Below are 23,498 nucleotides of genomic sequence, written 5' to 3'. Positions count from 1 at the left end.
GCAAGAAGCCTGATGGACAGGTTTTTGGTCAGACCTGCCCCTCCAGGCAGGGAAGGGAGGAGGAGGAGGAGGAGACAGAGGAGCAAGAGGAAGGAGGGGAAGGGGTTGTCTCCCCCACCCAAATGCTAAGCAGCCACAAGGCTGCCATTTCTGGGCTGAGCTCCCAGTTAGGAGGCCTGGGGCTTACCTGGGATTTCTTCTTATGGATGTGGATGTCACCCCCATCGGCGCGCGTGCACACGGCACAGGTGACCATGTAGTCCAGCTGGAAGGGAGCACGCAGGACACCACGCGTGGAGGGGTCTGCTCTCCCTCAGCCCCCCACAGCCCTCCTCCCGGAGCCCCGCCCCACCATGCTGTGCCCCTGGAGACCCGCCCCCACCAGACAGCCCTCCTCCCAGAGCCCCGCCCCCACCACGCCGTGTACCTTCTGCAGGATGAGGTTCAGGCAAACACTCTCCTCCCAGTCAATGTCAGGGTCTCCAAGGCCCGGTAGCTTCTTGGAGTCGCGCCGGTACACCTCCACCTCCACCTCGGGCTCCGCCTCGGCCCGCTGAGGGGTGCAGGGCACAGATGAGTCCCAGCCCCTCTCCCTGACTACTGCCAGGACAGCCGCTAAGGCAGACACGGACGCCCGCCTGGCTTCTCAGTCTCCAGCTGTGCGACCCCAAGTTCATTGAGAAGGAGCCTCCGAGGTGGTCCCTAGAGCCCTGCAGCTCGGCGTGGGGATCCCAGCCGCCTGTCCCACCCACACTGCTTCTGTTCGATCTGCCTGGAGGCGACCGTCCACCCATCCGCCCACCACCACCACCCTGGGCCGAGCGCAGGAAGCCCGCAGGTTGCTATGGCAACCGGGTACCGGCTCTGCGGCAGGCTGGGGAGGGGGCGGGAGGCGGCCCTGGCTTGCCGCAGAGAGGCTACAGTGCGCAGGCGCCTGCCCTGGGCTCTCCTGGCTCTGTTCTTTTGAGTGGTGGGGGCAGAGAGGCTGCCGGAACGGCTTGTCCAGTCTCCCATTTGTCCTTCCCTGCCCACCCTGCACTCTTCGGGCCTGCGAGGTCTCCCCACATCACCGCCCAAGCCCTGCCCTCCAAACACTACAGACACCACAGGGTCCCCTCGGGTAGGTGCCGAGTCGCGTGTGTGCCTGGCACGCCCCCACCAGCACCCCATGGGCTGGTCCCTCCAGTGGGAATGTCCTTAGGCCACCGTGGACCCCTTTCTCTGTCCTACAACACTGAGGCCCGATGCCACAGCCTTCTGTGTGTGGGCTCCCGGCTGTTCCCACCCCCAGCCCGTTCTCCCACTACCGCAGCAATGAGTGCTCTCTGATCACGGGTGATGCTGTCTGTCTGCCCCAGGAGACACGGGCTCCCTGAGCACAGGGCCAGGTCTGAGTCATTCCTGGGCTCCCAGTGCTGCGGGGAGGGGCAGCTGCCTACCGCTTACTGCGGTGTTTGATGGAACATTCTAGCACGTCAACAGCTGGACTGCCACATGTTCCCCTGACGGACCTCAACACCCCCAAACCTTCCAGGAAGCCTGCACACGGTCCGGGGACCCCAGCCCCAAACTACGCAGTTAGGATCAGAGGAACTTCTCTTGCTACCTCTTCACCTGGTCTCTCCCTTCTCCTGCCTGCCTCCTGGAGAACTCAAGGCTGAGAAAACCATCCCTAACCAGAGCTGAGGCCTCTCCCCACACCAAAATTCAGGGTCTGGCTGAGTCTCTGATCCTTATTAGAGCCTCTGGTCTTAGCAGGCTGCCTTTGGGAAAAGATGAAGATTTTGCAAAAAATACGAAAACCAAACCCCCTGCTCCCCGCAAAACCCAAACAAAACCCAACGTCTACAACGTTAAGTCCAGCAGATGCTGAGGGGCCAAGGACACGGGCTGTACCCTCGCTGCGTGCCCTCGGGCAGAACGGTCCCCATTCCAGTTCTGCAGGTGAGCCCTGGCACTAGGAGCCTACGTACTGGGCTGAGCTGAGGGAGGACAGCACGCCCACGGTGGGTGTCCCTAGCAGTGAGGCTCCCTAGGGGCTCGCCACCCTCTGCCAGGAGACTCCTATGATCACACTACCCCACACACCTGGCCTCCCAGGTGTGCGCAATGGAAGGACCTTAACCTCACCGAGCAACTGCCCAGCCCCCATACCAGGCCAGGCTGAGTGGCAAGTCGGGGGAGACAAAGCTGGAAAAGCCGGTCTGTCCACTACACCCCCAGACAGAGCAGGCACAGAGAGCAGGGACGGCGGAGCTCTGGGCCAGGCTCTGGGGGTGCTCAGCTCATGGAACTCTCCACCAAGACCTAGCCCCGCCAAGTCTCACCCACTGGGGCCTTCTCTTCCTCCCTTCCAGAGGGCACCCCCTGCCCACCGCCAAGGCTGCTCTGCCCATGCCTCCCCAGTCTCTGGTCACAGGTCCATCGGCCTGTCCCCCTTCTCGTCCTGCCGGACTTGGCTCCTCGGGTCCCGCCTCCCTGCTGGTCACGCCCCCTCCTCCCGCCAACCCCATCTGGCCTGCCACTTGGTCTCCTGCTAGTCCCTCCAGTGTCAGGCTAGCTCAGAGCTCTGTCCTAGGCCTCTGTGACTGTCCCGCCTCCCAGTCTCCCTCCTCTTCCCACACATTCCCATGGCACCAGGTATCATCTTGGAGCCATCAGTCCTGGAGCCCTGCCTCTGTCCCTGAGTCTCTGCTGAGTTTCAGACAGGAGACCCACCGCCAGAAGACACCACCATCTGGCTAGCTCACAGGCGCCTAGGACTCAGCCTGTCCAACACCGAACCCTGTCCTCCTCTGACAGCACTGGACCTACCCTGAGCCCAGGGCAGAGACCGGGCTGTCAGGTGGGGCCTTCCCTCAGGCCCCCATTCAGTCACCTGGAGCCCTGCTGGTGAGGCCTATGCCCTTGGCCTTCGTGCCGCCCGCCTACCACTCCCTTGCTCCCCACCCCCTCTCCCTTGCTTCTGCTCCAACCTCAGTCCTTCCTCCACCCGCCACCCAAGAGCTCGCTAAATGGAATACTGACCACATCCCGCCTTCCTCACTTTCTCAGAGCTCCAGGGACCGACCCAGACTCCGAGGCATGGCCTTTAGCGTCCACGTGATCTGGCCCGTGCCCACCCGTCTCTGCTCCCACCTTTCTACACGGGGCCACGTGGTACCAGCACTGGTCACCCGAACGAAGGGGCTTTGACAAGCTTCAGGCCCATGACTGGGGCTACTGTCCCTTCGCCTAGGAAAGCTCTTTCCTTCCTGAAGGCTCACCTCACCCATGTGGCCTCTGCTGACCATTTCTGTCCCTTCCAGTCACTGGGTTTACCCTTTGGTACCGGCTCTATGACACGCTCCTGGGTCCCAGGGCCAAGGCCCGGCCCTGAAGCTGGCGGCTGGCACACCATGCAAACACCCCAGGACCCAGGACAACCCTGGGCCTTCCTGCATGTCCCACAGGCCAGCCAGACCAGCTCTCTGCGGTTAGCACGCAAGCCACCGTGTCTCCTCTGCAGAAGGCACCAGGCCTATCCACATGCAGAACTCCCAGGCCCTGTGTGTCAAGCTCCACAAAGAGGGACAAGCAGGGACAAGCTCCAACACTTGACACATGGGCTGCAGCTCCCAAGCCGCGGCCCAGGGATCAGAGGGCTCTGGACTTGGAGCCACAGTGGCTCTGAGTTCCAGATCAGCCTCCCTCGCCCTCCCGTTTTTGTGATTAAAGGAAAACAGTGCATTCCCCTGTTTGACATAAGGTGCTTACACATTCTAGAAGCTAGTAGCGTTTCTGAAAAACAGAAGGGAACACATGAAGGCTGTTTTATTCATTCCTCCACATGCTTAAATGTGGTAGATGAAACGGCTCAGCCGAGCCCCTTTGCCCCGAGGCCCTGGGCTCCCCACCTGCCTCGCTGAGTTGCAGGGAGGACGTAAGAGCTTCGAGAAGGAAAGAGCCGAGCACGGCGTCTGCTGCATGGCAAGGGCTCAGAACCGCCGGGCCTCCTCGTCATCTTCGAGGCCGCTCAGCCTGCCCCTGGCCAGGGAGGACCCTAGACTCTGGGTTCAAATCTTTGCTCTCCTGTTGACTGACTTAATTGTATGCTGGTCAAACCACCTCGCCTCTAAACCTGTCCCCTCAAAGGGACAACAGTGATGTCATCACTGCCTCTCAGGGTCCTGGTGAAGGGCGGCGGGAACAGCCACGCCCCACCCCCAACTTCACGCAGCTCCTGGCTCCCTGTAGGTGCTCAGTCAACTGCGTTTCCCCCTTAGGACCCACTCGAGGTCTGCAGGGAAGCCCACCCCGGCGGCTTCGGGCAGACCCCGCAAGGATGATTGGCTGGGACCGGAGGGGCCGCTCACCTTCCTCCCGTCCACACTGCCCTCGCTGCCTGGGTACGCCGGCTTCCGGCGCACGTAGAAAAGCATGTCGTCCTGCCGCGGTGCCCATTTCTCCATGAAGTAGGTAGAGAACATCCAAGTCCAGAAGACGATGCGGTCGTCCTGGAAGCACCCTGCCGAGGGCGGCGAAGAACAGTGAGAGAGGACGGGTCAGCCTGGCCCTTGCATGTGACCTTGGCCAAGCCCTGTCTCCCCTCCTCCCCTCTCCCAACCCCCAACCTACATTTCTGGTCTGTGATGTCCAGAGCCCCCTGCTCCCTCACCACCACCCCAACTCCCCCGCTCCCAGCCAGGGGACAGGGGCTCAAGGACACCTCCCACCAGGCCCAGTGCCTCCATCCAGCAGAGCCCAAGAGCCCTGGCCCCGGCCCCCGGCCCCACAGCCCAGCCGACCGCAGCGCATGAATCAGCAGCTTCGGGGGGGAAGGAAAGCCCTTTGAGAGGCGAGAGGCAGCGTCACAGCATCTGGGCTGGGAGCAGACAGACAGGCTCTGGAGGGAGCTCCGCAGGCTGGCACCACCCTTGGCCAGCAGCCCACACCCCCACCCCAGGCTGCGGCAATTGCCACGGGGAACCCGACTTAAAGGAACAGCTGCCCTGTGCCAAGCAGCCTCGGCCCCCCCCACCCCTGCACGCAGCGGAGCCTGTCATCAGCCAGATCTGTGCTCCCGTAATCTTTGTGGAACCTCGTCTTTTATGACAAATAAACGTTTCTTTAGGATCCCTAAATCTCTGTCGTCATCCTCACAGGAGGAGAAAAAGCCCTTGCGCTCTGGTGGGAAAGACCCGGGTTTGTGCCCTCGCACAGCCTGCAGAGTGGCGGCAACAGGCCGTTTGGCCTCTCTGGTCCCCAAGTTCCTCCCCGCGAATGTCAGCTGCCAGACACCTACCAGGCAAGCGGCGCAGACAGAGCCCGCGCCTGGCACAGAGCAAGCCCAGGCAACGAGGGCTTCCTCCCTCTCCGGGCAGATCCCACGCAGTTTCAGGACATGCGACAGAGCCGTTTCTTATCATCGAAATGCTAGATCGTTGCTGGTTTCTTCCTCTCTTCTCCAGAACGTACTTTACCACTGTGACCCAGTCCTTGTGCTCTGGTGCCAGGACGACCAACCCCACCCTGAGAGATGGGGAAGCTGAGCGCCCCCCGTGGACTCGCCCCCGCCCCCCCAGGCAGTTCAGCGGCCCCACCAGGACTGGCAGGTCCCCTGACCAGACTCCTGGGGGCTCAGCCATCAGGCTCTAGAAGGCGGGGTCGCTCGCAAAAACCCCAGGCTGTGCTCACTCCAGCCACATGGTGACCAGAGAACCTAGGCTGCAAACCAGCCCAAGCCCCCTGTCTGGCCACTGCCCACAGCCTGGGGCCCACCCATTCCCATGACCTGCTTGGGTCCTGGGTGGGGGCAGAAGGGGGTCTTCCAATCAGGGGTCTGGGTCAGTGCACCTGCCTGTTGGCCCCGGGCGGAACCGAGCCCCCCGCCCCCCATCTGCGTTCCTCCTGCGTCACTCCTTAGCGGTTACCACACACTCTGATGACACATAATGCCTAGTCCCACCACTACAGACCCCCTGCAAAGGAGAGCAAAGGCGCCCTCCCTGTGGGTCCTGGGACGCCCCCGAGAAGCGTCTCTGGCTGTGATGAGCAGGGTTCACACCTCAAACCCCTCCGCCTGCCACAGAGACAGAGGGTCGCCACCAGTGTCTGTCCTTGGGGCAAGGAACTGCCTTCCGCGGGTGATTCCTCTCGTGGTGCTAACAGAAGTCACCCCATAGTGGCCCAGTGGTAACTGGGTGCCCGGTCAGCATGGACGAGAAGCACGCCTGCCACCTGTGGGCCTGGGCCACGTGCACCACATAGGCTATCGCCATCAGCGGTCGCGACGCCCTGTCATCACTGCCCTGGCACAGAAAAGACCAGCCCTCAGTAGGTTCAAGGACGTGCTCAAATTCACAGCGTTAGAGACTGCTGAGGCCCTAGGACCTGGCCAACCCCACGCTCAGGCTCTGGAAAGATGTTCCGCGCTCCACTCGGCAACTCGGTGAGAATAAGGGCCGGGAGGCTCCAGACCCACGGCGTGGTGCGCAGCTGTCCTGCCCTGGGAGCGCAGTGCACACGGGATTGGCCTCCCGGGCTGAGGGACGAGGGGTCCGGCTTCGGGAGGAAGTTCTGGATGGGGCACAACATATGCACGCTGTGCTATTAGCCTCCGTGCCCAGCGGGGGCCAGTAGGGGGTCCCATTTCCCTGCCTGGCAGAGCTAAGCACACCTTCTCCACAGCTCCCCCACCGGGGTCACGACGACAGTCTGCAGGCCCCAGGAGCCTGAACCACACTGATGGCCAGGGCTGACTCCTCGTGGGAAATCCCAGCTGCCCTCCCAGGTCCCCCACCCTCTCCGGGCCACACACCAAACAAGATCTCAGAGGGGGCAGCGCCAGGCCCATGCCGTCCTGCCACACAAACGCTCCCACCAAGCTCTCAGCAGCCACATGCCAGTCCTTCTCCCCACGCTCACAGCCACCGCTTTGGGAGCGAGGGCCATCTCCGCGGGGACGTACACGGCCGCCCCGACAGCCCACCCTCCGCACCACAGCCACAGGACATTTGTTTAAACACCTCTCCCTGCCCCGCCTGCAGCCTCCCCATCGCACTCCACATTAAACCCAGAGTCCTCACCCGGCTCCATCCCCGGTCACCGGCCTCCAGTGCACGCTGACCTCGGGTGCTCTGTCCCCGCTTCCCTTCGGCTGCCAATCCCCTGCCTTGGGCCCCCGGGCCGCGGCAGCCCCTCCCGGCATCCCACTGAGCCGTGATGTCGCCTCTTCCCAGAACCTCTCCAGGGCCCACACCAGACGTGCCCCCTTCATTCTCCCTGTCATGTCACCTGGTTTCACGGCTGCCACAACCTTATCCCCCCTGGTGTTCCCATGTCTGCTGTCTGTCCCCCACAGCAGGAGAGCGTCCCAGGAGTCGGGACTCTGTCTTGGCCACCACCAGATCTCAGAGCCCAGCAAAGGGTCAGGCATGCAGCAGGTACTCCCTAAATGCTGCATAAATGGCTTAGCCCAGCTGCCCAGTTGGGAGATGGCCCAGCGAGAGCCGTCTCCCAGGAGCCCGGGCCTCCTTCCATCAGCCACAGGCCCTGACTTAACGAAGATCTCCCGGAGAAGCCTTGGAAGCCCCCCTCGCTGGGCTCTCCGGGGCCCGGGGCAACGACTCCACTGTCACACCGTGGGGAGCCGCGTGGGGCGGTGGGCCTGCCGTGGGCACTGAGAAGGTGTAATGGGAGAGAAGAGGAGAGGGTGTCCAGCCTGGGCCGACCGTCACCCCACCGCCAGGGTACCTGCAAGTTAGGGGACCCAGTGCCAGGGAGCTCCAAATGCAACAAGGGGCTTGAAGACTCGCCGTCCACTGGGGGACAGAATCCTGAATATCACGATTTCAGCACCGGCCTGATGAGCCCAGCGGGGAAGACACTCCAACTCCAGCACAGCTTCCTCTAACACGAGACCAAGAAGGCCCATCGTGAGGCGGGAGAGGGGTTCGAGGCAAAAAGCCACCAGGACAAGGGCCAGAAGGGGGCCGTGGGCATCACCGCGGGGAGCAGGACTGCAGACCACCTCCACGCCCCGACGCTTGAAGTCAGAAGCAGAAGAGAAGTCTCAGTGGTCAAGAGCCGCCTTCCCGAACATTCCAAACTGCCCTCTAGTCCCAGAGAAGCATCACTGGAATCAAAGGGAGCGTGAAGCCCGGGGGAGGCAAGCCGCGGTTCAGTGACCGGTGCCTGGGACAGAGGAACTCCGACCACAGCGGGTGTTGAAGCGAAATGCCCACAGACCCTAAAAATGGGGAACATACCAAAAAGGAAATGTAACCAGTTAACAAAAATGCGGGAAAACACTAATTTCACGAGTAATCAAAAATTCGCCTAGGTGGCTCAGTGGGCTAAGCCTCTGCCTTTGGCTCAGGTCATGATGCCAGGATCCTGGGATCCAGCCCCGCACCGGGCTCCCTGCTCAGCGGGGAGCCTGCTTCTCCCTCTGCCTGCTGCTCCCCCTGCTCATGTGCTCTCTCTCTCTCTCTCTCTCTCACTCTCTCTCTCAAATACATAAAATTTTTAAAAAAGCAGAGCAGTGGTTGTCCCCACATGCTCTGTTTCTCACGCTGATGGCTTCACGGGTACATACAGCCAGCAAACCTCATCCAAGTGGCCACGTGGACGCACTTTGTCTCACGTGAATCACGCTCTGGTAACGCTGATAAGAAGTTGTAAGAGGCAAAGCCAGCAAGGGCGCTGCCCGGGGACACTCGTGCGCTGCTGAAGAACGAACACCCCCTCGCCTTTGTGAAAAGCAGATGGACGTTCTCCTACTCCTCCGAATTACTTTATGCAGGGAAATAAAAACACAAAATAACAGCCGTGTGCACAAACCTCTTCCCTACGATTATGCATGAGGGCCAGTAAGGTAACAGCCCAACAGGGGAAAAGAAAACAGCACGCTGTGCTGACCCTCGATCTAGGGGTTACGCTCCATCTGCTAAGCCAGATCTCCATCCCTCTCGGAGAAGAGCACAGGTGCACCTGCGGCCACGGGGAACACCCGCAGCACACACCAGAGTGACCGGGGCTATGGACCCGGCAGGGAATAGCTTCCCCTTCCTCCTGCTCTGACTCTCAGTATTGCTGAGTCCGAGGATACCTCCTCTTCCCATGAACGCACAACCTCTGATCAGTGTCCACGGGCTGATGAAAGAGAGAGGGAGGGGGACGGAGTGGGGACTCCTGTCTTGAGAGAGACGCTCCCAGTCCAAAGCAAGGGGCGAGACTGGGCGAGAATTCAGGCTCCGAGCGGCACAGAGCAGCAGTCACATACACCTGAGGTCAGGTCCCGAGTCATCCCTGCACTAGCCAGGCAGCCACTCCATGCGACCTCTCTGGATCTCAGTGACCCCATCCGTGAGATGGGTCTAACCTCCCACCCTCCCAGAATCCACGGTGAGGACCAGGTGAGAAGCCTACAGGAACGCCCTTTGTCAAGTCCCATCCACGTGTGGGTTCGTGGGGACGCTCTGTACCACTGCTCTGCTGGTCTCTGTCCACGATGTGGCCTTTCCCCAGGCCTGCCCAGCAAGAGATGCCCTGGGGCACAAGCCCAGGCAGGTGCCACTCCAGCAGAGAGCTCCCTAACGGCCCCACCTCCCTCCAGCCCTGTCTCCCCGCCATCCGGCCGCCACGGCAGGAGGTTTTCAGGGTCCCGATCCGGCGGACAGACCTGGGGCACGGGGCAGCCCCTTATGCTGAGTTGCTCACCTGGACCACACCACGGACCCTCCACACCTGAGGGCCCAGCTTCCCTGCTGGCCTGGGGTCCTACAGCAGCATCGTAACGGCCCCCTTCTCATGACTCGTGGTCATTCCATTCTAGAGTAGCCATGGGATGAACAGCATCGCACCAGTGCTCCTGGGGGACTCAGGCAGCGGCTCCTGCGAAGCCTCTGGACACAACATTCCCGCCCATCGATCAGCACGCAGCCTTGCTTTACACGTGTTTGTTTTGGACCTGATGTAGCGTTTTGGGACTAAATGTAATTTAACGTAGCGGTGGTTTGTCAACACTGGACACCAGGCCAACAGCACTGTACCTTGTGCCTGAACAAACACGTGTTATTTAAAACATGTGATCTAAAACAAAACAAAACAAAAACCCCAAACAAACCATGTGAGCTTTTCCATAAGGGCCGGTCACAGCCTTCTCACGCCTGGGGCAGACTCTAGCATTCTTCTCAGGGACCATTTTAAACAGCAAAATCATCAACACAGAGCACAAAATGCAAAATACAGGCACTAAAGTGTCCCCAAACGGACACTTGTGGAAAACATGACTGAAATGAGGCTGAGGGTCACCTCGTTTGACCTCAGCGGGGGGGAGCACGCCCACTGAGCTCCTGAGTTTTCTGCTTTGTGCATATCTGCAATTAATTGTGAAAGCGCCGTAAGTACTGAGTTGGGGGCTACAAATAAATTTCAGCAAGCACGTGAACTTGCAAACATGGAATCCATGAATAATGAGGACGGACTGTCCGAGAAATACTGGCATCCGTCAGCTCCAAGGGGCCACGAGGATCCAGCTGCCTCCCATGCCTCGGGCTAATTATTTTCCATTAACCAGACCTTTGAAAAATCATGAATTAGATTTTTGGGAGGCACTCCTAGAAACCACCCCAGCGCTCTTCAAGACCATTCAGCCACACGGTTAAGCCAGCTAAAGTAACGCCCTCATTAGAACAGTTTCCAGGGCACCTGGGTAGCTCAGTCTGTTAGGCGTCTTACTCTGGAACTCAGCTCAGGTCTTGAGCTCAGCATTGCTGATGAGCCCCAAGGGGGGCTCCATGCTGGGAGCCTACTTTAAAACAAAACAAACAGTTTGCAGCCATTAAAAATGAGGACCATGCATTACAATAGAGAAAACTGTCCAAGAACTACTTCTAAAAAGGGTATGTTGGAGTAGCACGCCAAGAGATGTTTTTGAGAGGGAAATTCCACCAGATCCTCAAGAAACAACAGCTCCAATGCTACTCACACATTTTTAGAGCCTAAGAAATTTGCACATTCTTTTAAACAAGGAGGCATAATGTTGATTCCAAAAATAGAGCATGCACACACACACACACACACACACACATACACAAGGGAAGTACAGGCTAATCTCACACATGGAAAGAAACATAAAAATCTTAAATACAATATTAAAAAGAACCAAGCAATCCACTAAAAGTGTATCCCATTTCCAAGCCAGATTTAATTTAGGAATACAAAAAATGGTCCAATATTATGAAATGTATTCATATATTCACTATATATTTACAGATTAAAAGAAAAATAATATACGATCATCTCTAGGATGCTGAGAAAACTCCAGTAAAATTCAATACTCCTTCTTGATTAAGAAAAAAATTCTCCATAAAATGAGAATTAAGGGTATTTCCTTAAGCATGATCTATAGCTCAAGTAGAAAAGGAAACAAGTTAAATATTACCACAATTCACTATGATTAACATTGTTCTAAAGGTACTAGACATGTTGCAGTTAGACAATGAAGACGTTAATAACAGAATTTGTGATGCTAAGGTAAAATTAACATTTCTTACAGATGACATTGTACCTGACCTGGAAGATGCAAAAAATTCAATTGAAAACAACAGAAGTCATACGCACCAAGTCACCAGTACCTCCAGAAGCCAACAGCTTTGAGATACAGCACCATTCCAGTTAGAAAGTATAATGGGAAGAATTACTCCATTCAGAATTTTTAAAAAAGAAAAAAAAAAACTGACTTGAACGATTGAAGGTTTGTGAGTTCCTGGGTAGGGATATTCAAATCACTGAAGGAGAAACTCCACTAATTTGTTAATTTAACATGAGCCAAGAGAAAATGCCAAGAGAGTGTTTCAGAATAATTGGGAAGAACCAGGACAATTCAGAAAGGACGAGGTGGGGACAGGGTTCATATCACTGTTAAAAACCAACGGCAGAGAGCTAGGGCCTCCTGTCACCCCTTGGTATTGCAGACCTAAAGCCCCTAAACTGTGGGATGCGTCTGCCTCGCGTAGAAGGCTGGCTTGCAGGAGAAAGCGGCCAGCGGGAAGAACAGGGGCCTGTAACCCAAAGGATCCTAGCAAACAAAACACCGAGTCCCACCCGACACTAAAAATGCAAACCGAAAAACAGCCCTCGGCCCTACAGCGCCGACCAGAAGCCCACTCCAACAGAAACTTCTCCATCATTTTCCTGGACAGATTTGGTAATGTACACATTGGTTAATTTCTACCATTCCCCGCCCCCCGCCCCGAACGGTGACTTCATAACTGTACCATTTCATTGATTCTATCTTCAGACAAACCTGGAAGCCAACCACCTCCCACAAACCGCCCTTCTGCCCAGAGCCCAGCCACCAGCTCACGCCTGCCTCACTGGCACAGCTTTCTAACTGGTCCTCACGCCTCCTGTCAGCTCCTCTCGCTTCCCGGCTCAGAATCCCCCTCGCGTCCCGCCCACCCTTTACTCAAGTGTGTCTACCTTCTCCGCAAGTCCTTCCCAAACCACCCGCTTTAAAATCGCCAACCCACCCCGAGCGTTCCCGATCCCACTTCTCGCACCTGTCACTACAGAACGTCGTCTGCGTTTTACCTGTTTATTTTGTTGGCTTTCAGCCTTTTCTTAGTATAGAAGCCAACGTGCTTTTTTCTGCAAAGGTCCAGACAGAAAATATTTTAGGTTCCATCTCAACTACAACTTGGCCCTGGGCAATGCGTAAAGAAATGAGCATGGCTAGGTTCCAACCCGTTTATTTACAAAAACAGGCAGCGGCAGAACTGGCCCGGGGCCATGGTTTGCCAACGCCTCCGCTCCTAGGACTGGGCTGCGTTTTCACAGAGGTGCCCCGTGAGAACGTTCGCTCCGTGAAGGTCTGTGTTTGCGCTTTGGTCATTTGGTTCACTGCTGCATACTCAGGTCCTAGAATAGTGTCTGGCCCAGAGGAAGCAATAAATTTTGGCCAACGGAACAAGTAAGTGACAGGAACTCCGTGACCGGTGAAGCCAGGACAGTACGGCGCATGAACACACCGCCTGTGGCCGAGCACAGAAAGTACCGAAACAGGAGACGCGCTGTGATTTCCTGCGCATCAAGGTCGCCCTTCAAACCCGCAGGATGAAGACGACGGGCCTCTGGCCACGGGCCTTGGGACAACGGGCTAGCAAGGGGAAAAGAATAAGCCTGGGTCCCTGCTCATGCCAATACAAAGTTTAAAAGATCTAAACGTTTACTGTTAAAAGTAAAATCATAGAAAGAAAAACAATGGTGGGAGAACTTTTTTTATTCTCTCAAGAGACGAAAAAGCCTTTCTAAGTAGAACACCAAGGCTTTCAAGGAAAAGATTCATTGAACAACATAAAAATAAAAATTGTCTATGGGGAAAAAGCCCCACATGCGTCATAAAAGAAAACAATGCACCAGAAAAACTACTGGAACTCTGATCTTGTGTCTAATTTCCCTAATACATAATAAGCTTCATGTAACGCATATAAAATAAGACAGAATAGGGGCGCCTGGGTGGCTCAGTGGGTTAAAGCCTCTGCCTTCGGCTCAGGTCATGATCCCAGGGTCCTGGAATGGAGCCCTGCATCGGGCTCCCTGCTCAGCAGTGAGCCTGCTCCCTGCCTCGCCGGCTTCTCTGCCTACTTGTAATCTCTGTCTGTCAAATAAATAAATAAAATTAAAATAAGACAGAATGGAAAGCAAAGGGAGATACAAACAGCTTTCCGAACGTGAAAATCAGCTCAACTTCATACAGTGAGAGGAATATTCTTTGAAAACCACCAAATTCTACTTTTCACCTTGCAGGTTTGTAAAAATCAGAACACCTGACCACATTCCCAGGGGGAAGGGAACGGCGAGAAACAGGACTTCACGTCTGGCTGGTGAAAATCCCCACGGAGATGGCAGGCACTGAAGACCCGAACCTGCTCACGCCTTCCAGCCGGCAAGTCCACCCCCGCGGCTTTTTTCCAAATTATGTAATTATGACAGTGGTGTTTGCAAAATACTGCAACGGTCCTCTAAGATCTCTGGGATAGAGGAAGTGGGACGAGGGAGCACAGAACCTCGAGGAAGAGGTTCTCACTACTAAGGCAAACAGCTGGCCGTGACCAAGTGAGGACTGGGGGAGGGGGGGAGCACAGACTCGAAGCAGTGTGGGCACTGGGCTCCCTCCAGGCTCCGGCAGTCCCAACAGGGGCCAGCGAGCCCTGAACCCCTGGAGGCCTGTTTCCCACTTGTAAAAGGGTAGTGAGAAGGGAATCCACCCCCCCACGCTGCGGGGAGTTTGCGGGCGAGGACATGTGCGGCCTCCTGCAGGGTGGGCCCTGAGCAGGCGCCCAGGTTAACGAGCATTGCTCACGCTGCTGCCACCTGTGTCAGCCTCCCGAGAGGCCACAGAGAAAGGAGACTGTCATCGCGAACCTCCTCACACCCTTTTGATTTGATGCCCTTGTGGCACGTTTACCTACTCAGAAAGTCTCAAAAATATATTATTCTTCCCCCAAATTATTTTAATAACAGTGCAGTTACTTGGAAAAATGCATAGGCTAGAAAGTTGAAAAAACAGAAACAAAAAAGCAGGCCACCAAAGTGCACAGAAACGCCTCAGTGAAAGGAATCGTGAGACGGAGGAAGTCAAGCAAATGCCCGTGGGGGTCAGGGTTCAGAGCCCTGGAATTGCCCTTCCTGTTGTCCAAACACTACAGAGATGCCCGTGAACTTAAATGCCACTGAAGGCTGTGCCGGGCGCTGTGCTCAATGCTTACGTTCCCCGAGTCCACACTCAGAAGCGGGTTTTACTCACCAGTGAGGTCATGGGCCGTCCGAGGTCACAGGCGCTGCACCCCTCCCCACCCCCATCCACACCTGGTCCGGTCTGGAGCCAACACTGACCGAGGGCTACTCTCCGAGGCCGGGTGCTGGGAGCTGGGTGGGGGACGGCTGCAGCCCCCCGGAGCTTCGGTGGGGGGCCTGATGTATCACACAGGTGTGTGTGGCCCGCCGTGTCCCGAGTCTACACGAGTCAGAAGCACTAGGGAGGCTCCCCACCTGAGGGGTCACACCGAAGTGGGCGGAGCCAGGGGCAGGGCCACCTGGTGTGGCCGGGCTAGGGGTCTGGCGGGGAGCGGTGGAGTTGGGGTCTCTCTGCCGTGGGGAGGTGCCCCCGAGGGCACGCCTGGCTCGGCAGCCGCCTCTTCTCCACCTGGCCCCTCCCAAAGGCGGGGGTGGGGGTCAAGTGGCCTCTCTGGGGCGAGTCCAAGGCAGCCCTCAGCCCCCGGACGCTCCCCTGCACCCCTGCAGCGGCCGGATGATGAATAGGGCCTCTGTGGTCCCCTCAATAGGCCTTTCACCGACTCCTGCCTCTCAGTGCTCCTCGAAGGCTCAAGCCCTCCCTCGGGGCACAAGAGACAAAGCCGCTGCTAGGGCGCCCTGCCTGCGGGGCCGAGGCAGTCAGACGGAGAAGTGCGGGTCAGACGGTCCCCACAGCCCGGCCAGGGCTCTGCTCTGGCCTCAGGGAAGCAGGGCTCTCAGGGCAGCAAGGGGGCCGGGTCAGGAGAAGCCCAACACCCCTGACCGCTTCCCTGTCTTCTTGAAGTCCGGGCTCCTTCTCCAGGTGAGCCGGGCTGTCCGGACAGCCCCCCAGTCTGCGGCGTGGTCCCCCCGCCCTTCTTCCCAGACCAAACGCTGGTGTATCCACAGCCCGCCACAGCCCGCCACTCCCCTCGCTGACAGGTCTCCACCCTGACCTTGCCCATCTCCCCCATGTGTCACCCCAGCTGTCACCTCCCCCCGCCCAAGCCCCTGATGCCTCCCACCTCATGCTACCTCGCCTCTTTCCACCCTCCGCGACACCCTGTGGGGTGAAGTCTCCATCTTCATTCAGCTGATGAGGAAATGGAGGCTCCCGGCTTGAGTCACCTGTCTGATGTCACCCTGCAAATCTCTTGTCTTCCCAGCCTCCGCCTCCGCATGGCTTCCTAACCCCTGAGTGCCCCGCTCTGCCCCGCCAAGCCAGGCCCCCCTGCTGGCAGCGGGACCAGCACCTGCACAGGGCAGGGTCCCCAACAGCGGGTGGGCAAGGGCTAAACACGTAACTGGGAGGGTGACAACCACCGCCAGCTCACAGCACCCCCAGAAGCTGTGAAACTCACCCAAAGCCTCCACTGCCAAGGGCTTTCCTCCTCCCTCTGTTGCATTTCCAGCCTTCAGGTCATGGCCGGGATCACCCTAATAGCTGACTTCCTGGGAGAGGAGAGCAAGAGCCTGACTCAGGTCACCCAGAAGGACCACAATGGCAGGCGCGGCTGGGAACCAGGCCAGGGTTGACCCACACCGCTCCCAGAGCTGCTCTGTGGGAGGCCCCCAGCACAGTGGGAAATAGACCTTGACCTGTCCTCAAGGCCCTCTCTTGGGGTGGGGCGTCCGCCAGACTGGTCCACCTCTTACCCGCTGTCTCCAAAAGCAATCCTCTGGGCTCCCCCACCCCTGCCACTCAGTACCCTCCCCTAAACCTTTCCAGGTTCGATCCCGCCCAGCAGTTTGGTGCCCAAAGAGATGCCCCCCAGTCCGCGGCCCACCTCCTGGGGCTGGGGCCTTATTCCAACTCCTGACTCACTGCTCTGATGCGTGAAACACAGGGCCTGTAAGACAACTGCAGGTCCCCCGAGGAACCTCCGAGGTTCCCACACACACCTAGGCAAGGCGCCCCATCCCAGACGGGAGCTGTGAGCTGTGACCTCCCGGCTCGCCCCACCCCCGCCCCATCACCTAGGCTTGAGATCACTTGGTCACTGGCCGGGCCCTGCAGAGCGTTCCTCTTCCAGTGGCCTGAGCTCTTTCCCCCGAGACGGCGGTCCCTCTGCTACGCAGCTTCCCCCTCAGAAGGGCCCACTCCCACATAGGTCTCCGCCACCCGATCCCCCTCTCCCCTCCCCGCTTCATGGTGGAGACGGGCGGTGGGTGGTGGGGCTCCTGCTCTGGTCCACACCAGGGTGAGGCCGCTCGGGGAGGAGGTGCCAAATGCCTCTCCTTGGGGAGACGGACGCATCTGAGGGTGACACTGCATAGGCCACAGCTTCTCGTCCCAGAGGACTGGGCCCCAAACCCACACTGACTGCTCTAGGACCGTGAACACTGTGCCCCGGTGGCTCTGGGCCTCGCCAGTTCCATCTGCCAACGGGGCGAAAACAGCCTCCGCTCAGGGCCACCACAGGAAGGACAATGCTGGGCGCACCCCCGCCTGTGGGGGCTGCTCTGGCTCCCGCCCTCTTCCGGAGCCCACGGGCCTCCCCAGCCTCCCCAGGGAGGCTGCCAGCCCGAGAGGACCGCATCCCTGTGCCCTGCGGCCCGGAACGCAGCCACAGCTCAGGAGTCCCACCGTGGGGGCGCCACTCCCCTCCACCCCGGGTGAGGACGAATCCCGAGTCACCCCAGGAGGCTCTGTCCCCCAGGCGGGGGGCTCAGAGGCTGCGTAGGCTACAGCCCGAAGGGGAGGCCACGGCTTGGGGTTGTGGGATGACAGGGTTGTCGTCCCCCCTGTGCGGGGTGGGATTCGGGGTTCTTCCTGTTTCTGCCTCTTCCCGTTTCACTTCCGTCAGCTTGAGCCAAAGCACCCGAGTGGCAGGGACCTCCCTGAGACGTGGTGTCACCGGCCCTGCCTGTCACAGGTGGCTGGGACTCACGCGCCACACCTCAGGCTGAGAACGGGGTTGCGGGTAAATCTGCCTTCCCTCACTTTATGTAAGAGGACAGCGAGGGCCAGAGGGAAGGGCCTTGCTCAAGGTCACCCTCACAGGCCCCCTGGATTTGGCCGTGGGCCCTGTCACCTGTCTCCGGCAGCCTCCGTGATACTCTCTGATGCTCTAGGTCTGGAGACTGGCCTCTGCCCTAGGGGGAGGCAGAACAGCCATCGTGTTCGCATCCTACCCCCCAGGAGAACAGAGGCCCAGAGAGCAGCAGTGATCTCCCCAAAGCAGCACAGCACTGGGGGAAAATTAAATTGGAACGTTCTCTGCCGTCCTCCCCACTCTGTCCTGCCAGGGAGGCCCTCTGTGAGGAACGCCACTCAAGGGACACCCCCCAAGAAACGGTCACCTCTTCACTGCACGGGTACTCGTCCTCCGACCCCCACCACACCTGCTCCCTGCAGCCTTGTCTGCTTCCCCTTCTCCCTCCACCCCTCCCCCACCCCCTCATTCCCTCTCTCTCAGATACATAAATCTTAAAAAAAAAAAAAGAAAAAAGAAAAAGATAAACAGTAACCACAACTCCACCTACAAGAGAAAAAACGAAAACCGAAGCCCCCTCTTTCTACTTCTGTCAACAGACATCCTTCGGCTAGTCACTGGTCAGGAACAGACACTCAAGCTAGCTGGGTGCTTGTGCCATGTCACGTCAGAGGATTTCCTTTTATTTATTTTGAAGATTTATTTATTTATTTGTCAGAAAGACACAGAGAGAGAGCACAAGCAGGGGGAGCGGCAGGCAGAGGGAGAAGCCGGCTTCCCACTGAGCAGGGAGCCCAATGCGGGGCTCAATCCCAGGACCGCGGGATCACGACCTGAGCTGAAGGCAGATGCTTAACAGACGGAGGCACCCACGTGTCCCAGGATTCCCTTTTTAAGAGGAGGGGGTCCCCCTCAAACGTAACTGTGGCTTCTGGGGCCCTGGGTTGTGCAAAGGCTCCACCCCAAGCTGAGTTTTCCGACTTTAGCCCCTAACCCTGGTCAATGTCTCGGACCCCCTATTTGCAGGTCCAACAGCAACATCCCAGCCCCCATCTGTGGCCAATGGGACCTGGGAAGGATGTGCTTGAGGACACACCCCTGCCTTGCCCCTGATTGGCCTCCAGCAGTGCCCCCGGCAGGGGCTGGGGGATGGGGGGAGGGTCAAATCAGGCATTCATTCCAGCCCCTGGGACCCACTGGTGTCACGGTCCTCTCTGAGCCTCGCCTCACTGTCTGTGACGGCCCAGGGTTAGGCTGGTGGACTTCCACTTCAAGTCTGGACAACATGGAAAATGTTTTAGGAATTTTAAGTCAGAAACCATGACTAAGAAACTACACAGAGAACAACGAAGAATTCTTTATAAAAAGGCTTTAAAAATATCGGAAAGCAAACCTTTGCAAAGTTAATAGTTGTCTCTGGGTGATTGCCACTGTGAGTGATTTTTTCCCATTTTCTTAAATTTTCCAGTTTCTATAATGTGCATGGAACTTTTTTTTCATTAGGAAAACATTTGGGGATTCTGAGGCTCTTTTCTCCCAAGGATCCCCCTCCACGGCCTCGGGCTCTGCCGCTGTCCCAGAGCCCGCCCAGCCCGGTGAAGTGAAGGAGGCAAGCATCAGGAAGGCCAACAGCCGTGGCAAGGAGGGGACACAGCAGGGGCAGAGTGGCCCTCGCCTGCAGGCCCAGGGGCGCCAGACAATTCAGCCCACTCTGGTCCGGCACAGACACCCCTGCAGCCGGGACCCTAGGGCTCTTTAAAGTGGGAGGTCCAAAGTCCTCAGAGCTCCCAGAGTCTCTGCCTGGGGAGAGAACCACCCCACAGCCTCCAGGCTGCTCCAGTCCCAGACACAGCCTGAGGCCGGAACCCACAGGCCTTAAAAATAGGCCCAGGAACCGAAAGAGGCACTGCCACCACTCCAAACGGTCACACTTCCTCCCCAGAGCATGGGCCCAGGACCAGCCTGGCCTGCCTTAGCTGGGCTGAAGGTCCTGGGACCCCAGGGAACCCCAGGAAACTGTCCGGAGGGAGTGCACAGCAGGCTACCCCCCAGAGCACACATTCAACCCCAAGTTCACACCGGGGAACGGGGCCAGGAGCTTCACGTCCCTCCTAATGACAAGGGCAACAGCAAGGATACGGTCTGACCCTGCGCCAAGTTTCAGCCGCTCCACACGCTCGTCCGTGAAGCTGTCACTTCTCATACAAGTCCCACAACACTACAGACTCTGCCGTCTCCGCTTTGCGGGTCACAGGCCCCCAGTCTTCCCTTCCAGTCACATCGCCCACCAAAATCTCCCGCCCCTCACCAAAGTCCAGCCGCACTACCCTGGCAGAAGGGTGACGGGCTGGGCCAAGGCTGTACGGTCCCTTTCCCGATTCTCAGAATGGCACCAGGTGTCTGGCATATGTGGGTGTTTAGCTGGGGCAGAGGCTCACCGGAAGGCAATGTCCCCCTTAGTGCCTTCTGGCTCATCCCGTGAACTCCCTGCAAGACAGCTCTTGGCCTCTGACAGGTCTCACACAGACCCCAGTCCTGCCACCTCCCAGCGACATGACCTCGGGGTGAGTCAGTTTGCTCTCTGAAGCTGCTTTTCTCATCTGCAAATTGGGGAACTAACAGACTGCCAGGCGCCTGGCGCACAGTGGGCGTGCCGGGTCCCAGGCAGGCCACCCCACAAGTCAACAGCCACCACACTCCCCGAGGCCCGCCCAAGGGCTCAGCCACTGCTGCAGCCCCAGCTCCCACAGAACTTCCTTTGCAGCCGGCTGGCCTCTCCTCCTCGGCACAGGCAGGCCCTGCCCCACTGCACCCCCTCTCAAAGGCCACACCTCGCACCATCCCCCCATCAGCCATGGGGACTCCCTCCTCCGTGCCTCCAGAGGGAACCTCTCATCCTTCGACTTGGGCCCTTTCTCAACCCACCTGTGCCTGGGAGCAGTGCACACCTGTGATGACCAGGCTGCCAGCACCCCGAGGGCAGGTGTGGGCGGGGTCCCCCTCTGCTAAGAGCTTAGGTTTAGACAGATTCGGCCCCTTCCCAGCCACGTGACTAGGGACACGTTACTACACCTCTAAACCTGCCTTTGCTCATCAGGACAAAGAGAAGGGTACAACAATACCTACCTTATAGGACTGTTTCAAGAATAAAAGGAAACCTTGAACATGAAAGTCTCCTTTGGCCCCACAGAGAGAGAATGCCCTCAGCCACCTAGAAGGGGGCCAGAGGCCAGGCAAACAGCAGTTCTACAAAGTGCACGGCCTAGGCAGGGCCTGAAGACAAGCGGCATGAGGGGGCCTCACCCCTCCCAGCCCTGCCTGTCCTTGGTGGACACCAGGTCCCGGGGCCAGGTCAAGTCCACAGGGCCTTGTCGAACATCACTGGGGCGCTGCCCCTGCTGAAAGGGAGCCTTCCTGCCCAGCGTGCTGGAGCTGATGTCCCAGGCCCATGAGAGAGCCCAAGCCCCTGAGGAAGGATCAGGCTATGTCCACTTTTGGTCCAGATGTCTGCATCGCCCAGCATCTGGGCATTGGACCTCCTGACTCTTCCCAGCTCAGAGAACCCGGAGCCCCACAGAAGCTCGCTCAGCCAGACAGCTTGGTTCTTCTGTTCCCTGGAATCCCAAGCAGTTTCCTGTATATAAACCACCCCCAGTCCTGCTCGGAGCAGCTGCTTCCAGCAGGATCTTTGCTTCGGCTGTCACCGTGCACCTGGCTTCTCTCCCCTACTCAGCTGTGGCCTCCTGCAAGGCAGGGTCAGGCCCGATCCCCCCACCCGGCACTCACAAGATGCTTCCGGCACAGATGCTGCTGAAGGAAAGATGCAAGCATCATGTTGGCATCCACAAGGTGCCTTTCATCATGACAGCCGAGCGACAATCCCTGTGTGGGGGCACCAGTCGCACTCTCCCATCTTAGAGGCTGTGACTCAGAAGTGACAACAGTGTGTCTGGGGTCGAGCATCGCCACCAGAGGCTCCCTGGCACCTTTGAAACCACCTCAGGGAACATGGCATGCTTCTGAATGACCGCAGCTTTAATGACACAGCAACGACGGCCTGGGCGGTTTAAATTCCTACATCTAACAGGTTGTCACAGCTGTAAAGGGAAGAAAGGGGGAAGTGGTCCGCGGGCCGTGTCCAAGTCCTGGGTTCCCGTCTGGGTGCACAGGCCAACCACCAGGTCTTAACTCTACTTTGGCAATAGGTCACTGTTAAGCTTGGCCCTCTCTGAGCCTCCCCTCTTCATCTGATAAATGAAAGATGGTCAAAGTGAGCCCTGCTAAGAGGCCAAGATTCCACGTTCTATACGTTCATCCTTAATTTACAAGCCCAGAGAGTCTCTCATTTGCCTGCTAAATGTTTCCTGGGCACCTGCTCTACTGGGCCATGCCCTCGAGGGGCTCACTGGCTGGGGAAACAGTCACACAGACTCTCACAAAGCCATAACAGGCCTGATCAACCCACAGACATGCACCCGGTATGCAGAGCCCAGGCGGCGGGACAGGACGTGGAGGAAGGGTTCCCAGAAAGTGGCAGCACTGGAGTGGACGCTTAAAGGGACACCTGTAGGTGTGTGTGGCACATGTGAGAAGGGGTGGCTGCCCAGGAAGAGAAAACAGCAGGCCTAAAACATAGGGCATCCGAGCACTGCAGACTGAGTTCGGGGGAATATGGGACGGGTGGGATGGGATAGGGGCAAGAGAGGAGACCCTGTGTGGGAAGGAGGCCTGGGTGCCAGGACAGGAGACTTGAGGCATTTCTCCTCCCCAGAGGCAGCACAGCAGGCCCCGGGGGGCCTAGCTGGAGGCATCTGGGGGGGGCAGGCTCTGGGGTCAAACTGGCCAAGGGTCAATGCCCACCATGCTGCTTCCTCGCTGACCATCTCTACGCAAGTCTCTCCCCTCTCTGAACCTCTGGATTCTCTGTGGCATGGAGAGGATATTCCTATCTGGCAAAGTCAGAATCAAACTGAGCACACACAATGTCCTTGCACATAGTAAACACTCCGTAAATGCCAAGTGCTAAAATTAATTACTACTGTCCTTAAGGAATGGCCCTGTGGGCTCCTTGGGACAGGGCCTGACAGGGGAGAGACAAGGTGCTCAGTGGGCGAGGACGGTGGGAGAGGTAGGAGAGTGCTAACACGAAGTGGGGAGGGGCTTCGTGGAGCTTCCAGGCAAGCAGGGCGGAGGGGCCTGCAGCAGATGGTCCTGCAGACCCCTCCCATTGCAGACAGCCTGTGCCAGGTGGCAGGTGCGCCACCTGGCGCACGGCCCAGCACACAGTAGGTGCTCAGTGAATGTTTGCTCAATGAACAAACAAGGATCCTTCAACATCTGCGCAAAATGAAGACGTGACACCTTTTCAGAAAAGACACCTGAGAAACCCATCTCCTGGTCCATCCTTACTTGGTAAGCACCCCCAATGCCCCGCCCGCAACTCCCACCCCTGCCTACAGGAAAGGTCGTTCTTGGGGCAGGCTGGGCTCAGGGGATAGGTCTCATGCTAAGGGAAGCCCGCCTCCTACAAAAAAGGAGGACTGGAAGTTATTTCCTCTTCTCACTCGCTTCCAGGGCGTGGCCTGCTGAGGGGCCTGGAACCCTAGGGCTGTGGAGACCCTGCTGCTGTGTGACCTCAGAGGGGTTATGTTGGCTCTCTGGGACTCCCTGATGGTGAACGACGACGAGGGGACAAGTAGAATCTCCAAAGCTGACATTCCCTGCTTCACAACGCTGTCACCCACCCCCGCCCCTCCCCAGAAATCCCCAGCTCTGACTGGG

The 23,498-nt window shown here is 58.1% G+C and overlaps 1 protein-coding gene across 3 annotated transcripts in view; it reads right to left on the bottom strand.

Annotated features, from left to right (window-relative positions):
- The window catches only part of KIAA0930 (KIAA0930 ortholog), a 31,336-nt gene that overhangs the window by 6,885 nt on the left and 953 nt on the right, over positions 1 to 23,498 (bottom strand). Inside the window, exons 1-4 of one of the 3 annotated variants that reach the window (XM_032882791.1) lie at positions 4,788 to 4,812; positions 4,356 to 4,507; positions 428 to 553; positions 188 to 265 (exon numbers count right to left, since the gene is read on the bottom strand). In XM_032882791.1, the coding sequence (XP_032738682.1) occupies positions 188 to 265; positions 428 to 553; positions 4,356 to 4,507; positions 4,788 to 4,797 (366 nt within the window). In that variant the 5' untranslated portion in view covers positions 4,798 to 4,812. Of the gene's footprint in view, positions 1 to 187; positions 266 to 427; positions 554 to 4,355; positions 4,508 to 4,708; positions 4,749 to 4,787; positions 4,813 to 23,498 lie in introns of those variants that run through there. The other 2 variants (XM_032882792.1, XM_032882790.1) reach the window with 2 other exon arrangements.

The sequence above is a fragment of the Lontra canadensis genome, unplaced genomic scaffold, assembly GCF_010015895.1.
Source record: "Lontra canadensis isolate GAN:19392208 unplaced genomic scaffold, GSC_riverotter_1.0 scaffold84, whole genome shotgun sequence".
In the NCBI taxonomy this organism is placed as follows: Eukaryota; Metazoa; Chordata; class Mammalia; order Carnivora; family Mustelidae; genus Lontra; species Lontra canadensis.
The sequence above is the reverse complement of the archived record's forward strand: the minus strand, read 5'-3'. Positions and strand labels throughout refer to the sequence as shown.